At 45.3% G+C, this 17583-nt stretch overlaps 1 protein-coding gene across 2 annotated transcripts; it reads right to left on the bottom strand.

Moving 5' to 3' along the window:
• Positions 1 to 2842: 2842 nt before the first annotated feature.
• LOC132454993 (nucleolar protein dao-5-like) lies at positions 2843 to 17577 on the bottom strand. Of its 2 annotated transcripts, XM_060048649.1 has the most exons (5): positions 16559 to 17577; positions 7806 to 9026; positions 3822 to 7415; positions 3624 to 3677; positions 2843 to 3517 (listed from the first exon to the last, which is right to left on the bottom strand). In XM_060048649.1, the coding sequence occupies exons 2-5, from the start codon at positions 8977 to 8979 to the stop codon at positions 3459 to 3461; spliced, it is 4881 nt and encodes a 1626-aa protein (XP_059904632.1). In that variant the 5' UTR covers positions 8980 to 9026; positions 16559 to 17577; the 3' UTR covers positions 2843 to 3458. The 2 variants fall into 2 exon arrangements, with proteins under 2 accessions (XP_059904632.1, XP_059904633.1); XM_060048650.1 differs by lacking the exon at positions 7806 to 9026.
• Between the last annotated feature and the right edge of the window lie 6 nt (positions 17578 to 17583).

Here is a 17583-nt window from a genome sequence, read left to right as displayed (position 1 = left end):
AAAGACTGGGACCAGAAAATAATTATTTTCTCTCCATTGACACCCATTCATATTTTTCGATCTCATAGGTCCCATGAGCCCTACCGGAAGGGGCGTGACTTCGCCACTCTATAGAGTATTCCCTGACTCGAAATCTAGTCTTGATTCAGTCCATATAGGGGTCTCCTTTCAGGATCTACTCTAGTCCACTGTGTGTTTTTTATATCATTATGTATTTATTTTTAATATACATTTACTATATTCTGATTCTAATAACAACGAAAAAAGGTAGAATCTTTTTGGAAGTGGTCAGGAAGCGGGGAAAACAGAGAGGGCCAAGCAAAACAGGAAACTGGCCAAATGTGACGGGGGGGTCGCCTCTTGAACCGTGCAGAACGGGTTGAATTTTACACGATGAAAACACGAGACAAGAGAGTCAAGAGACAATGACCCAGGAGCAAGCTTGGACATGACGCAGCTTGCCCACTGCATCCGTCCGTCAACGGACGACGGAAGGCGCTGCTGACGGACGGGGAAGTGGTATTTGCCGACGGAGCCACGATCTGACTGGCTGACGGATCCGTTGCAGCCTGAAAAGTTACAAAAATGTCAACTTCTGACCGCAAGAGATGGAGCCGACGGAACGGACGGACCCACAATGCATTTCGGGATCGCCCCATCCAGTCCCCAGTGGGCAAGGGGTGTGAAGGTGGGGTTGGATACGAGCCCCGAGTGAATTGTTGTCCAGTTACTACAGTGCACTAAGAACAAACACTCAAGCGAATGGCCCTCTTTGCTAACTATTTTGATTAGGTTTTAGCATGGGTCTCCAACCTTTTTTTAACCTGAGAGTGTGGTAAAAAATAATCTAATTCAATCACTTCAAGAACAAGCAAAAAAAGCTGAGTAGTTTGCAAAGCACTCCCGATCATAAGATCCCGGCCTTTTTATCCTCACAAATCAAGCTGTTCTCCATATGATATGCCCGCCCACTGCTGGTCAGTCATGCATTCCTTCAAGCATTTGGTCAACATCAGATAATCTAAACATTAGGTTGAGGTCAGTACGCCTTGACCCCAGACTCTCTGGTGCCGTGTCGGGTTCTATAGCACGCGCTGGCCCCACCCCCTCTGGCGCCATGTCAAGCCTTTCCTATGAATCCAGGTGTTTTAGCTACTTTTCCACGATTAATGTATTTATCAGAATCAGAATCAGAATCAGAATTCTTTTAATGGCCAAGTATATTCACACATACAGGAAATTGACTTGGTGTGGTTGGTACATAAGACATGAGACATAACATAACAACAAAAAAACATAAACAAGAACAAAGGACAAATGTTTTTTAAGATAATAATAAATAATAATAAATAATTGGGCATAGAAGGGCTGTCGGAGATTAATCGAGATTTAAAACACTTAGACTAATTCAAGAGAGAGAGAGAGAAATGAAAACGAGGGGTCCGGAGCAAGAATTGACAAAAGACTTTATCGTGCAGAAAAACAACAACGACAACAGCCTGAGTAGGTTTGCAAAGTCACTGCGGTTCACAGACTGCGGCGTCTTTTTATACACACAAACAGAGCAGCTTCTCCTTGAAGTGTCTGCCTCCATTCAGTCATAAATCCATCTTAACCTGAACAGTCAGCAATTGGTCAGCAAATGGTCAACAAAGATAGCCCAAAACACTAGGCTAAGGTCAGCATGCCTTATCCCCGTAGCATCCTGCTCCTTTTAGGGGCCCAACCATCTGTTCTGAACCCAGACACCCAGGCCCCGTGTGTTTCTCCACTATTAGACACACAGACCTCATAATAATCATGGTTTACCATAGAATATACTCCTTAATTTCTACCACAGGGCAAGTTAGTTTGAGTACGTAAACCCAGAGTCATTGTGATGCAGGGGGCTTGTTTGTGAGCCCAACTGCCGTGGGGAAAAAACTGTTCAAGTGGCGAGAGGTTTTGGTCTTAATAGCCCGGAACCTTCTGCCGGATGGGAGACGCAGAAATAGGTGGTGACCGGGATGAGAAGGATCAGCGATGATCTTCCCGGCTCTCTTGCTGGTCCTTAACTGAAACAGGTCTAGAAGAGATGGCAGGTCGCAGCCGATTACCTTCTCGGCTGACCGAATGATCCGCTGCAGTCGGCTTTTATCCTTTGCAGTAGAGGCAGCGAACCAGATGGTTATAGAAGAGGTGAGGATGGATTCAATGATGGCTGTGTAGAATTCCACCATCACTTTCTTCGGCATGTTGAATCTCTTTAGCTGTCGAAGGAAGAACATCCTCTGCTGGGCCTTCTTGATTTTGGAGGTGATGTTCTCCGCCCACCTTAGGTCTTGTGCCATGACTGTTCGCAGGAATCTGAAAGACTCCACCTTATATGATATATAGGCCTAATAATACTCAGTTAACATAAAAAGTAATGGTAATTTTAGTAATTTTCCCATAAGAGCTACTTTATTGGTTCTCTCAGTCATACGAAGGGCACCAATTTTGATACACTCTTCTGAAATAACAAATCTGCTGTTTGCCTTTAGTTATATATTATTATTGATTAATGATGCTTATCAATGTGAATTCACTGATCATGTTAACGATTTCTCACAATAATTATCAAAAATGACCTAAAAAAGGTGGGAAAGAGTTGATCAGGAATGAGTTTTTTTAGAACAGGCCTGCGGGTGCCTCATATGGCACTGTGTTCGTGATCTCCGGGTTACAGAATAGGACAGGTTGTCTGATTAAGTTATAGAGTAGGAATAGTTGTGTGATTAATTTATGAAGTAGGACAGGTTGTGTGATTGAGGTTATAAAAGTTAGTGGATCACTCCCCACCTAATAAAAACAGAATATCAAATTGCATACAAATGTCATATATTTTAATTGAAAAAAAAAATCAAGCAGCATCCACAGCAGCACAACGATGACGTAACATAAAATATCTATGTAAAAGTAGTGGGAACACAGTGCAGTAGTCGTCAAGAGTAACTATATACATTCAGTTGGAGCTGTTGCAAAGATAGATCCTACTTGCAGCTTCCCTTTGCCCCCCCCCCCCCCCCCCCCCCTTGTAAAAGATAGCTCGGACTTCCATTGACGTATTTCAATACGTTTTCAGCAAAACAATCGCGAGTCCACTTACAAAAAGTGAGGTTTATAAAAAATAAAATAAAAAAATGTATAATGCCCAAACGACAGAACTGATTTTTAATGATGTTGTAATATCATAATATATTTATGATATATTATTGTCAGTGAGTTTTAAAAAACACACCTTTGACAGTTAAGACAAAAGTTGGCAACAAAGTTTTATGCATTAAAGTTTGGCCCTCTTATAGTATTGAAAAATGTATATACAATTATAAAATTTAAATCACAAAAAATAACGTCCAAGTACTGAATAAGATTCTTATTTTCAAAATGGCCGACACTTTCTTGATAGTGCTTTGAACCCGAGGTAGAAAAAGGTTGTGCTACCACTCGCTCAACTGCTCAACCTCGGAAGGACTCGACGGCCTAGGCTTTCTGGAAACTAGAAACAAAAAGGGGAACAAATATACCATCAGAACCTTGAAACAGACGCTATTTATACCAACACATTGGTCTGTTTATTAAAAGACGACGTGATGAGTACTTACGATTCCTGCTCTCCTGGGTCTGAAACCACTTGTAGCCCTCGCCTACTGGTTGCCCTGAAATCACCACCAAGAAGATGAATTGATGTTAAACATTAAAACTCAAGCAACAGGTTTTCAGGGACCGCTTGTGAATACAGACAAACTATTTCATATTAAAACCGACTTTAAATGAATAAATTAATGGCTGAATCTGCATACTTCGTTCCTGGCGGCCCCCGCGGAGGTGTTTGTCCCGAGTCAACCGCATCGCCTGATTCTTGGTCCTCTTCATCAGCAGCGTGGTGGACGCAGTATAACAACTGTTCTTCTGCTGGGCTGGGTCGGGACAGGGTTCCAGCTCAGCATCTTTCCCTGCATCGTGTTCCTCCGAAATGTCAGCATTTTTGGAAGAGGAGGAAGCATGTCGCCTTGTGTCCTCCGGCCAAGAGCTTTGCCGCCGATATATTCTGGTTGAGACATAGTTATCTTTCCATTCTTTGCGGATCTGTTGCCTTGCCGACTCCTTTGTGCTCCCAGAAGCATCTGAGAATGTGACTCTTTTAGAATCGATAGAATTTCTTCCGGTTTTAGAGGATTTTGAGATCATACTGGATTTCAACTGCCCTTTACTGGAACTGGGAGCTGTTTCGGTGAGAAGGGACGGCTTCGGGTGAACGGAATCCTTTGTCTTGTCGGCTCTGGGACAGTGAGAGATTCGTTTTTTGATATGGGTTGAGTGGTATGGACTGGTTTCCAATGTGGACTGATTGTTATGGTCACCTGAGGATGCGGTCCTGGATGGCGGTATACAGCTAGAGAATGCCATCCTGGGTGTCTCTTTGCCACCTGAGGACGCCGTCCTGGGTGGCTCTGGGCCACTAGAGGACGCCGTCCTGGGCGGCTCTGGGCCCCTAGAGGACGCCGTCCTGGGTGGCTCTGGGCCCCTAGAGGACGCCGTCCTGGGTGGCTCTGGGCCCCTAGAGGACGCCGTCCTGGGTGGCTCTGGGCCCCTAGAGGACGCCGTCCTGGGTGGCTCTGGGCCCCTAGAGGACGCCGTCCTGGATGGCTCTGGGCCCCTAGAGGACGCCGTCCTGGGTGGCTCTGGGCCACTGGAGGACGCCGTCCTGGGTGGCTCTGGGCCACTGGAGGACGCCGTCCTGCGTGGCTCTGGGCCACTGGAGGACGCCGTCCTGGGTGGCTCTGGGCCACTGGAGGACGCCGTCCTGCGTGGCTCTGGGCCACTGGAGGACGCCGTCCTGCGTGGCTCTGGGCCACTGGAGGACGCCGTCCTGCGTGGCTCTGGGCCACTGGAGGACGCCGTCCTGGGTGGCTCTGGGCCACTGGAGGACGCCGTCCTGGGTGGCTCTGGGCCACTGGAGGACGCCGTCCTGGGTGGCTCTGGGCCACTGGAGGACGCCGTCCTGCGTGGCTCTGGGCCACTGGAGGGCGCCGTCCTGGGTGGCTCTGGGCCACTGGAGGGCGCCGTCCTGGGTGGCTCTGGGCCACTGGAGGGCGCCGTCCTGGGTGGCTCTGGGCCACTGGAGGACGCCGTCCTGGGTGGCTCTGGGCCACTGGAGGACGCTGTCCTGGGTGGCTCTGTGCTAGCCGTGGAATGACCCTTGTACTTCTGAAGCGCTGCCGTGGACGTCGTCAGTTGCTTTGGGATAATCAGGTGGTCCTTTGAAACTGATGTTGGTTTATTGGAGGTCACATGTTGCCCGGAATTAAATGCATTTACTTTCTGTTCTCCATTTGGGCCATCGAGCATTTTACGTTTCTCAGAACGTAGTTTCTCGTCTCTCGTCTTATATTTTGGTTGTCCTTTAGCAGAAGTAACCGGATTGTTTTTCTTGGTTCGTCTCGAGAGTCTGTAGTCATCTCTTTTGTTCTTAGGGATGGTCAACTCTGCCATCAGTGTCACTGGATCACTTTGTTCAGAAGGCATCTTGAAAAACAAGCGAGGGATTATGGGATTGGGTTTTGGGAGTTCATGACTAGTTGAGACCCGCTCCTCTGCTCCAGCCACACAGGGGGGCTTTTGGTCAATCTCCAAGTCAAGGAATGCCCTTTGTTGAGGCCCCTTTACTGGATACCTGTGCCCTTCAGCCAAATGTCCAATTCGTAGAACTGGGAAATCATCTCCACCGTCCTCCGATTCAGACAACCTCAAGCCCTTTGCACCTCTGCTTCTTAACTTGGCTCCTTCATCGGTTAGTTTCTTTAGTCCTTTTAGAATGGCTGTTTGATCGGTTTTGGCATGACATTTTGTTCGAGCTTTTTTAAATTCAACAGAACTGCAATCACCTTCAGATTCTATTGGGCTGCCTTTAGGTTCAGGTGTCATGGGTTCATCCGTCTCCAGGCTCGTTTCCATCTCCACTTCGAACACACAGCTGTCATCCGTGCCGTCGGAGAATGTGATTGTACGAGACCGTTTGGCAGAATATAATTTTTCACACGTTTTCCTCTTCCTCTTCTTCGGTGATTTGGAGAGATTTCCGTCTTCCCAGCACTGAGGGGACACTGTTAAATAGTTGCAATTGGACTCAGAGGACGAGTAGTCACTGCTGTCTTCGGTGTCGCATGAACTGGATCTTTCTCTGCACCGGAGAACAATGTTTCCATTACTTGATTCTGCTGGGATGCCTTCTGTGGGTGTTGGCACAGGGAGATCATCAGAAACAATTATAATCTGAGAATCTTTATTGCTACAGGGATTTAGGCAAGCCTTTTCTCGTAGAAAGCTATCAAGGGTATCAAACACTTCTAACTGCCTCATGGGAGAAGTTGGCAAAGGTTTTTTGGTTGTTGAAGGCAGCATATCTTTACCACTAGATTTGGTTTTTGCTTGGGAGACATGGTTTACATTCGCTTCAACAAATGCAAGGTATGTTATTGCCACCGGAATCATCAGCCAATCCTCTTCAGCATCCTCCTCTTCAACCATGGGGCTTATGGCTTCAGTCACCTTCTCTTGAATTTCAGTATCAGTAGATCCATCTTCTTCAGTAGAAAGGTCCATTGTATCCTCGTCTGAACTAATGTAAATTACTTCCTGCTGCAGAGAACGAGCTGCATGAACCTCAGGTAACAAACCAGGAATCAAACCAGTTTTGTCACCATTTGAGGTTCCGTCACGAGACTGCCTTGCGGAATTAAACAAATGTTTTGAAAGGGCCGGGACATTTGTGGGACTCCCAGATTTGATAGGTTGTCTGACATTGTTTGACAGTTGTGTCACAGACGGCTCATCTATGATTAAACATACATCTGTGGAAATTTCTGTTTCAGAGATATCTTCATAGACGGGGCAATATTTAGAGGAAGTGCCACTCAAATTTCCAATTGTGGTTTCAGAGGGAAGCCTATTTGACTGCAAATCCAGAGCCAGAATGTCTTCGCCATTTTGAATGTCGTCTTCTGAAATGTCTTCATAACTCTGGCTTTTAAACCAGTGTTCTTCTTTGCATGACATTTGTATTGATTTGGCCATGTCCATTTCTGTGTTAGTCTTCCCTGCTTGCCAATTATCCGCTAAACTCAGAGTCCCCGTTTCTCGCGCCTCCGGGTGACCCACGTACGAGACAGGGTGCAGAGCACCTGGTTCTTTGATTCGATCCTCGAGGCAGTTGGCGATTAGCCATGAGGAGGTGTACTTGTGTCCTTGTGTCGCACCGTTTTCAACCTCTGAGGCAGCTCGCTGCTCTATGAACTCCTTTGGGGTTGTTCCAGAGAGTGCAGAGAGAATCACTGGATTCTCGTTGTCGTTCTTTGCACAAACCTCTGCAGCGAGCATCATAATTTTCGGGTATTCTGTGGATGTAAAAACATGAACATCATCTTTATTTCCATTCCAATAACACTGCAAGATGGAGTCATAAATGTCCTCAGCGGGGCTAGTTACTTTACAAGGGATAGAGTTTGTAGTGGAGACTAGCTCTTTCATTGCAAAAAATGAGTAACTAATTATTGGCACAGTAGAAAACTCAGCTATAGCACCCTGACAAAGTTTTGTTTTACAATAGTCGACATCCCCAATGTCCCCCTTTTCGTCAACGCATATATTGTTCAAAATGGGTTTGTCCCCAGTTTCACACAAGATATTTGCATCCCATAATTTAGTTAAATCAAAATCTGGGGCCTCCTCTGTACACTCAATTAAAGATACAGTGTGCAAGTTATTTAAAGCCGTGATTTGTGTACCTGTGGAGTCCTTTTCTGGTTTAGGTTCAGAGTGGCCATCTTGCTTTAAAACATTACGAGTCAACGGTGATTGCTTCTCTGGAATCCCTTTTCCGAACGCAGTGGACCACTTCTCATTCCCGTTGCAGTCGAGAGCTGGACTACCAGCACTCCCGGCAGAAGAAAGGCAGATTTCCTCAGATGATGCGGTAGAGGCGACATGCCGGGGTGCTGATTCGTCCATTTTCAAATGTAATGAACCAGTGTTCTGCTTGCTTGGCAGGCATACATTTAAGGTACTGGAACTCAAACAATGTGTCCGTTCTGCACCCTTGCTCCCGCCACTTTGGGTCCGTCCCGCCATTATGATAGACACTCTTTCCATAAGGAAATCATGAATGTGGGCATCAGTAAAACGTTTATTTTTGCTCATTACTTTGAGCTTAAGGTGAGCTGGGTGTGGAGCAGGGCAAGGGGTGTGAGAGCAATGCTCTTTCCCAACTGAAGAAGGATCCTGACTATGTGTACTCACTAACTGTGATGCAGAAGATGTGCTTACTGCTGGAACACTGGAGCGGCGCTCACTGTGTCCAAACGAGTGCAGTGGTTGGTGCCGCTTTAAGGCAGAGATCTCTCCTCCCAATTTAAGTTCTCGACGTCTGCGCCCACACTGTGAATCTGGACCGTCGTCCTCATCCCCGGCCAAACTGCCAGTCAGTCTACAGTTTTTCTGAGCAGACTTACTCCACTCACAAACCTCCCTCCTAGATTGGCCCTTCTGTGACCATGAATGTTGATAGTGTGATTCGACTAATGGTGGTCGGTTATGCGTTGCCCTAACATGAGGATTCTGCCTCTGCTGCTGATGGACCCTCCTCAACTCCCCACGGTCCTCCGAGGGTGGAGGAGACATAGCTGGGATGCGTCCCCCATTATGAGAAAGTTCCTTGGGTCCAACAGTACTGGCGGGGAAGTATGGCGTTGGAATCGATGCAGGGGACACCCAAACGGTGGCAGTGGAGTCCATCCTATTGTAGCCATCGGTACCTGCGGCACGGCGCTCGGCCATGGAGGTACATGGGTTGATGTTCATCTGCCCTGTGGTGAGGGGCTGGGACATCTGAACGGGTGCCCCGTTGGGATCCCACCCTAGGTTCATGCCACCCTTCCAGATTTGCATGGGTATGGCTTGCATTGGGTTGACATGAAGCACAACCTTAAAGCTGGCAACGATCCTCTGGTCTGGAGAATAGAAGAAACAGAACAGAAATTGGTTTCCAGCGGTTTTCTTGTTTTCAGTGATATACTTTTGCAGTTCTCTTCAGGAATATCAAAATCCTATAGATGAAATCCTAGAGGTGTGTCGTTTGTGTTAGTTGCATTTCCCTGGTTGACGCCAGGGGACGGGTTCCATGTAGAACAGTGTGGCAAGGCAGCCTACACAATTCAGTGTAGGCAAGGCAACTTTATTTATATAGCACTTTTCATACACGAGGCAGACCCAAAGTGCTTCACATAGAACCATCGTCCTACAACAAAATTTGACTAAATAATAAAGATAAATAAAAGAAAACAATGGCAAAGTTTAAAAATGCATTGAAGAAAGGACAATTTGTTTAAGATTAAGCAGAAAGCTAAAGCAAAAAAAAAAAAAAAAAAATAGATACGCTTAAGAAAATAAAGAGAAAACGCCATATTGTCCAAATGAAGAATCACAAACTTCTTACCCAGCAAGAGTGTGTGCCTAGTTTTTAGGACATGGCAAGACCACTTTTCAACCTCTCCTTTCACCAGGGTGGTTTTCTCACTGTTCAGGAGGTCCTTACACATGGTGTTACCACCAGAGTCTCGCTTCATAGTTCACTGAGGTTAAACTTTTGCAGGACAGGGCAAATCCCTACCTACACTCTTCAAAACTCAAGCCGGGGCAACAGGTCTTAGTTAAATGGAGATTCGCATCTTCTATGATTATGAATCGATTCACAACATCCATTGATTACTATTTATTCCAAAAAGATTCTACCTTTTGTCGTTATTAGAACCAGAATATAGTAAATGTATATTAAAAATAAATACATAATGATATAAAAAAGACAGTGGACTAGAGTAGATCCTGAAAGGAGACCCCTATATGGACTGAATCAAGACTAGATTTTGAGTCAGGGAATACTCTATATCCAATATCAGGTCGGAAATGGATCATGACCTCAAGAATCGAAATCTACTACCACTATCACTACTACTGGAAACAGTGAGCAAAAACACCCATGCTGTCAAAGAAACCATTCACAAAAACGGATGCAATTCAATTTAAATTTGGCTGTTCAATAATATATATCCCAGTTAGCCCTGAAGCAACTTTAAACATAATATCATTGCTGCAGACATTGACATACATTTAGCATGCCTTTTCATGAACAGCATTGTTTACCTTTTCTGACACAGAAAGAATGATCGAGATCTCATTGCTGTGTCAATTCCCCCCCTCGGATAAGGCACTAAGACGTCAAGAAAAGAACGCCACCTGCGGTCAGCTGAGTGGAGTGGTCAGTGGTTTTGGGAGAATGGCAAAAAACGGGTTCTACCCCTTTTCCTCTAAATCTGAGACTTATTTCATTGATTAAATGGTATAGATTACTATGATTACTATGCTGACCATGATGAGTAAAATTACTTATACGTTGAAAAAATAAACATTTTGCGCCCTGGCTCTTTCAGTTCAACTTCAGTTCTGACAGGAAGAAACCAGTCCGAGCAAATCAGTTTGGATTCAAAATATCTGGCAGTAGTTATCCAATAGTACATCGAGATTTTCAACTATGATAAAATAAATATTTTAAAATGAATACCCTTACCCCAACTTAAAAAAAAAAAAAATGCACCATTTCTCCGCCATGATGAGTTCCGCACATGAAAATGAGGCGGGAGTGGTGTTCTAACTCGATTGGACGATACTGGAACATGGGCAGTCCACTCGGAACAAATGTTCTCAGAGCGTGTCACTCACTAGTAGCAGGCCCCCAGGAGCAGTGCATACTTCCGCAAACCACCAGTGCTCAGCGGCCAAGCCTGGTATTGCAGCTGTTTAAGCGGGCTGTGGACGGGTCCCTTGATTTATTGAGTCCCAGAAGTAGATATCCCTGTTCACTCCAATAGAGCTCGTAAGTCCACCCCTTCCGGTAGACCCCCATGGGACCTATGAGATCGTAAAATATGAATGGGTTTCACTTTCAATGGAGTGAAAGTAATTATTTTCGGCTCCTCCCCCGCAATAAACATCCCGCTTGGAACGGTGAACTCTTTACGCCTAGCAGCTATAAAAACAAAAAAATGACTATTAATGCAGGCTATGTGGAAAATGCGCCGACTTTGGCTCAGCCTCTTCCGCTACGTAGCTGGCTGCCGTTGAGCCACACACTTGCCGTTGAGCCACACACTTGAGCCACACACCGTTTTCAGTACACTTATTTTCGCCCGATCTGAATCGGAACGCCCTACGTACTCAAACTTAGACTAGTACGTACGGATAGTATGTATATTGGATCACGGCGATGTAATCATGAAGCGGACGAGGCCACGGCGAAATCTGGTGTGGGACCATTATGATTTAAAAAATGACTTCTTGGGGAGCACTATAGGCCTACCCCTCAAGGCGAGGTTAGCATCGAAGCAGAAATAAAGAACTTTCTGAGCCCCTGGATTGTGGAAAGTTGTTCCCCCGCCTTACCAAGTTAGCATGGAGGTATTTGTGCATCACGGCAGCGTCGGTCCTCTCAGAGCGGGTGTTTTCGCCGGCTGGACTGAGGGTCACCAGGCTGCGGTCACGTCTGACCCCAGAGCATGTCAACATGCTCATCTTTCTGAACAAAAATCCATAGACTGGTTGGTTAAGTTATAACATGATTGTTTTTTTGATATTATGTATTTAATTTCATTTTGAATGTAATTAGTATTTTAATGTACATTTTAACGATTAATCGACTAATTGATCGTTAATTCTCCCGACGATCGACTAAGACAACTTAATCGAATGCCCACCCCTAGCATTTGTAGACTTTCAGTTATGCCGATGGGGAGATTGTCGGTCTTGTCCACGCCAGTCGCAGGGAGCGTGACTTCTAGGGATGTGAATAACTCAAAATTTCATGGTTGAATAATCAGTGGGTGGTATGAACGAATAATTAATTACTCGATGTGTGCCGACATTCACAAAGGCAGCCATGGATGATCGGCAAGAAATCACTTAATATCTTAAACGCAAAAAACAACTACCTGCCCTGAAAACGAGAGCTGGTAAATTGTGAAAAATGCATTTACCGTATTTTCCAGACTATACGTCGCTCCCGAGTATAAGTCGCATCAGTCAAAAAATGCTCCATGACGAGGAAAAAAACATATATACGTCGCATCGGTGTATAAGTCGCATTTATTTTTAAACATTTAAACAAGAACGTTTAGTCTGGAGAGACTGAATGAAATTGCAATAGCAATATAGGTGTGTCGGTCCCTCGTAGTTCTGAGAGTATACCGAATTCAGTGACACCGGGATTCCACCGGACGCGTATGCGCCGCGGTCAGATGCCTTCACAAGTCCAGCGGAGGGCTCCAGTTTTCGCCGGCCAAGTCATGCGCTGTGATATGTGTGACAGCTATGTTGCACAAAATTGCAGCTAAGGCTGGGGTAGCTTTGGTTGAACCGGAGGACATTGAGGACGAGAATATAATTTATTCGGTGGTGCAGTAGGCTTGCAGCGTTCAGTTGTAGGCCTAATGAATGACGGTGCCCTCTTGCGGCCGAGGATTATGTACGCACAATTTTGGCATATAAGTCGCTTCGAAATATAAGTCGCAGGGCAAGCCAAACTACAAAAAAACCGCGACTTATAGTCCGGAAAATACGGTAACTGTAATCCGAAAACGCGGTTATATCCTATAGTCCCTTTAGCAGGGGTCACCAACACAGTGCCCGCAAGGACCACATGAGGCGCCCGCAGGCCTGTTCTAAAAATAGCACTACTCATTCTTGAACAACCCTTTCCCACCTTTTTTAAGTCATTGTTGATAATTATTGTGAGAAATCATTAACATGACTTAATTAATTAACATGTCTTTACATAGATGAGTATCATTAATAGTAATAGTGTATAGAGTGTGTAGAACTGGGTGCCCTTCGTATGACTCAGTGCCCATGAAGTAGCTCTCAGGTTAAAAAAGGTTGGTGACCCCTGCCCTATAGTATGGTATAAAGGCTGAATCGCGACGGTCTATACTTTCAACATAAAGAGTACGTATTATAATTTGAAATTCGTCCCACCCTTTATACCACAGGGTCTATAGCATATAACCGCGTTTTCTGATTACAGTTTAATGCAACAGTAAGTATTGAAGATTAACCGAGATATAAAACACTTAGACTAATTCAAGAGAGAGAGTAAAATGAAAACGAGGGGTCCGGAGCAAGAATTGACAAAAGACTTTATCGTGCAGAAAAACAACAACGACAACAGCCTGAGTGGATCTATAGAGTCACTGCTTGAAATTCGGTCTCAGCCTTACTTTATACACATACAGGAATTTCTTTGCTACAATGGAGGTTCCCTTTGTCCCAATGGGGTTTCCGCCCAGTCAATCTTCGTCTCAGCGTGTTATCAACCGTGCCCTGGTCTGAGGTCCGCATGGATTAACCTTGTTAGCCAAGATGACCCAAGGCTGAGAGGCGGAGGTCAACATGACTTGACCCCGCAGTTCCCAGGACATTCCTGTGCTCCTACCATCTGCTCTGAACCCAGACTCTGCAGGCATCATGTGCTTTCCACCATTATTATTTGGACCCAAACAAAACAAATGTGTAATCCAAGGCATTTAAAGAGTGGGATCAGAGAATAATACGTTTCTTTCCATTGACTCATTCTTATTTTCCTCGCCCAGAGGTCCAATCGAGGGGTCTACCGGAAGGGGCGTACTAACGTGCTCTATACAAGTGGGGTAAAGGAATGTGTCTCCACAAAAAAATTCTGGATATCAAACAAAGGCTTCCATTTTCAAATAGCCACGTCAAGCATTTTATTTTATTTCTGTATTTTTTGCAGGAGAAAGAGGAGTGGGCAGCTGAAAGGAGTCGTAGTGAAACAAATGTTGTTTCGGACCGGAATAATAATTGTTAAATAATAATTGTCCAGATGGCAGGAGTGTAATTTAAAGATCATATATAGAGAATCATCGGGGGGGTTATTAACTTATACTTCCATGTTCGGTGAACAATGCGACTGTGCTCACTCAGACCTCTCGCTAATGCTGCTACAATTCTAACATTGCTAGTTAACGAGAATATTTCTGCATCCGGCACGTCATGCACGAGGGAGTGGCTAGGCGCCCTTTATGCGGAAGCAAATCTCTATGATGTTCCTCTGCGCCATTGAGCAGTGCCGTGTTCCGATATCCATATATCCATGAGAACACACGACGCTGAAGTTGGCATCCGATTCGCAGCATCAGATTCGGCTTGAAAACCACTTAGAATCTTCAAATCGGTCCTGATTGAAAACCACTACACCTATACTAGGTGTAGTGGTTTTCAATCAGGACCCGTTCTAATGCAGTCTGGACCCCTAAAAAGCGTTAATATGAGCCTGTATTGCATTTTCACAAATAGAAAAAAGGTTTCACAAATCTGTAACTATGTTTTATATGATGTATAGCCTCACTGTGAAAATTTAGTCCAGATTTGAAGAGTCTAGGGGCCTCATGTACTAAGACTTGCGTGGATTTCATACTGAAACTTGGCGTACGCCAAAACCCAGAAACTGTCTTACGCACAAATAAATTCAGATGTATCAAAGTGTGCGAACGCATGGATCCAAGCACGTTTCTTTTGTACATCTCAATCAACGTGGAATTGAGCGCAAATGCCGAGGTGCCAAACTCCTCCCTGTCCACGCCCTCATTTGAATATGCAATTTCATTTAAATAGGCCTCTGGACCTGAGATTCACCTCTTAATCCGATCACCTGGCACCATGAACAGAGGCAAAAAACGAAACTTCACAGAGTCTGAGCTCGAGATTTTGCTCCACGAGGTAGAAATGCGCAAGCATATGCTATTGGAACCCTGTCAACAGGGATAAATGCAAAACAAAAGAGAAGTGAGTGGGAGTGTGTTTGCGAGGCCGTCAATGCAGTGGGGTCTCAGCAGCGCACACACTCTGAAATTAAAAAAAAGTGGTCAGACCTCAAGGTGGAGGTGAAGCGGAGGGTTTCTGCCCACCGCCGAAGCGTGACCGCAACAGGTGGGGGGACGGGAGTGGGGGAACTCTCCCCCTTCGATTTGAGAGTGGCCGCTTTGATCGGTGACACAGCTCTCACCGGAGTGGTGGGAGCCCATGAAGGGGACACCGATCATCCCCAAGGTAAATATGCTGAAGTCATAAATGCTGTAATTATACTGGTCATACAATTGGCTGCTTGCAATACACATAAGTCGTGCGTAAAGATGCCAGGATATTAAAGACTTTGACTCGTGTTTATGAACTTAATTTTTTTATTTTTGAATAGACAAGCAAGGAGAGGGCACGGTTTGCTCCCGGCCCCGGCGTCTCCGTTGTTAGAGGACCATTTGCGATGTCCTCTAACAACGCTAACGCAGCCATTGTCCTCTAACAACGCTAACGCAGCCATTTTTAAAACAATTTTCTTCATCCATTGCGCATGCTTTTATAGCCACCCATATAATTGCAAGGTGTTTCCCAGCGTCACCTCTAAGTGTCGCCAAAGGAACAATAGCTGTAGAAACGTGCGTACGACAGCTCTGGAGCTGGCGTGGGGACCGCACATTTTTACGGTCATTTCACGTTTTGTACATCTGAACGTGAGCGTGGAAAAGGACGTACGCCACGTTTTTGTGCGTACGCAACCTTAGTACATGAGGCCCTAGGTGTAGTGGTTTTCAATCAGGACCGATTTAAAGTGGACCAGCTGCCGAATCGGATGCTGCGAATCGGATGCCAACTTCAGCGTCGTTGAGAACACTAAAACGAAGTAAACTATCCGCACTCACTAAGTGCGGTAATTTTCACTGTGTGTTCACACCAAACGCAGCAATAAAAGCTATAAAAACTACAAAATGACTTAATGCAGGCTTTGTGGAAAATGCGCCGACTTTGGCTCAGCCTGGCTTCGCCCTCTCCCGCTACGTAGCTAAGATGGCTTCCGTTGAGTACGAAAAGTGTACATCGCCACACATCTGAATCGGAACGCCCTAGGTACTCAAACTTAAGCTGTAAGTACGGATATTGGAACACGGCACAGTATTCATAGGAATGGGCGGCTATAAATTAGTCCGCTGTCCTTTCTTTAATAGGTCCATAACCAGGGCTGCGTTAATGAACAGGCTTACCTGGGCTGCAGCCCCAGGGCCTACGACGATCAGGGGGCCCATCATGAGCTGCAGTAAATGTTGATTTTATTTGTTTCCTACTGGCTCATGATAGGCCCCCCGATCGGTGTAGGCCCAAGACAATGTGATTTTTTGTTTGGGGCTTACAAAGATCAGAGGCCTATCATGAGGCAAGAAAATACGGGTGTCACTCGCCTAGAGTACTGAACAACGGTGGTTGACCAATTCAAACTGAACTTACAAGTGTTTAACTGGTTCAAATGAAACCCTGTCTGAGTGATGCCAGCGACCAGCACCACTTAATACACAAAATATAAAGCTCTTTATGCCCCATATAAAAGGCAAATTACCCCTCAACACATCTTCATGGGGCTTTATCACACCTGTCCTGGTTTCTCCGTGATTTACACAAGGTCCTCCCGGTCTCTACAGCGTCTTCCGACTGTCGTGTCCATCGTCGTTCTTCAATCATCAGAAAAAAATAAAACTTCTGAAAATGCAGTAATCCACGTCGAATAATAAATCCAGTATAGTCCGAGATGGTGGAGAAGTCAACGTTATTCCATGGGAGCATATAAAGCACACCGCAAGACTGCGAGGTTACACAGCCGGGCACCAACCTAACCGTCCGTGGTCCGATGTTGAGTTCTGCTTTATAAAGGGGCTGGGTTAGGAAGGCGTGGCCAGCCGCGCACCATATTGGTTGAGCTCGAAAGGGGCGTGTCCACATGCAGAAGTTCAGTCTCACATTTTGCAAGAAACAAACCCGAAAATGGAGGCAGATAACTTCACGCTACTTCTATTTTATATATATATATATATATATATATATATATATATATAAACTATATTATACATATATTTATATATATATATATGCATGCATGTATATTTATTTCTAAGAAGCATGAGAGATTTCTTCGATGGCTTGCTTTATAAAACTTCAAGGGGTTAACTTTTATGCCAACGTTTTTTTTCACTGTCAGCTTCCTTTTCTGGTTATCCTTCTCTCCTCCCCCACAATCTCTGTTCACTCTTTTTATCTACTTGTCCTTGAAGGTCCTGAATCAACAGCAGAGCTTTCCACAGAGACTAAATATTGTAAGAAAATAAAGGGGAGAATGTAGCGAACATAAGAAAAATTACAAATAATATCATTGGAATGGAGGCTGAGAAAACACAAGCAAAAGCTACAAGCGAAAAGCTTCCCAGGACACTGCTGCAGACGCTTCTTAATGTGATGATCCATCACTTAGTTTCCCCTGGCCCCGGCCCCAGCCCCCCCCCCGCCCTTAGGCAGCCAGCCGGGGTTCATCAGTAATACGAACCGCAGCCAAGACCAGTCAAAGAAACATGTAAACCATCTCCCAGCAGACATGGGGCAGCTCGGTGGAATCCCTCTCCCGTG

The sequence above is a fragment of the Gadus macrocephalus genome, chromosome 4, assembly GCF_031168955.1.
Source record: "Gadus macrocephalus chromosome 4, ASM3116895v1".
Lineage (NCBI taxonomy): Eukaryota > Metazoa > Chordata > Actinopteri > Gadiformes > Gadidae > Gadus > Gadus macrocephalus.
Note: the sequence above shows the minus strand (reverse complement) of the source record. Positions and strands in the feature narration are given on the sequence as shown.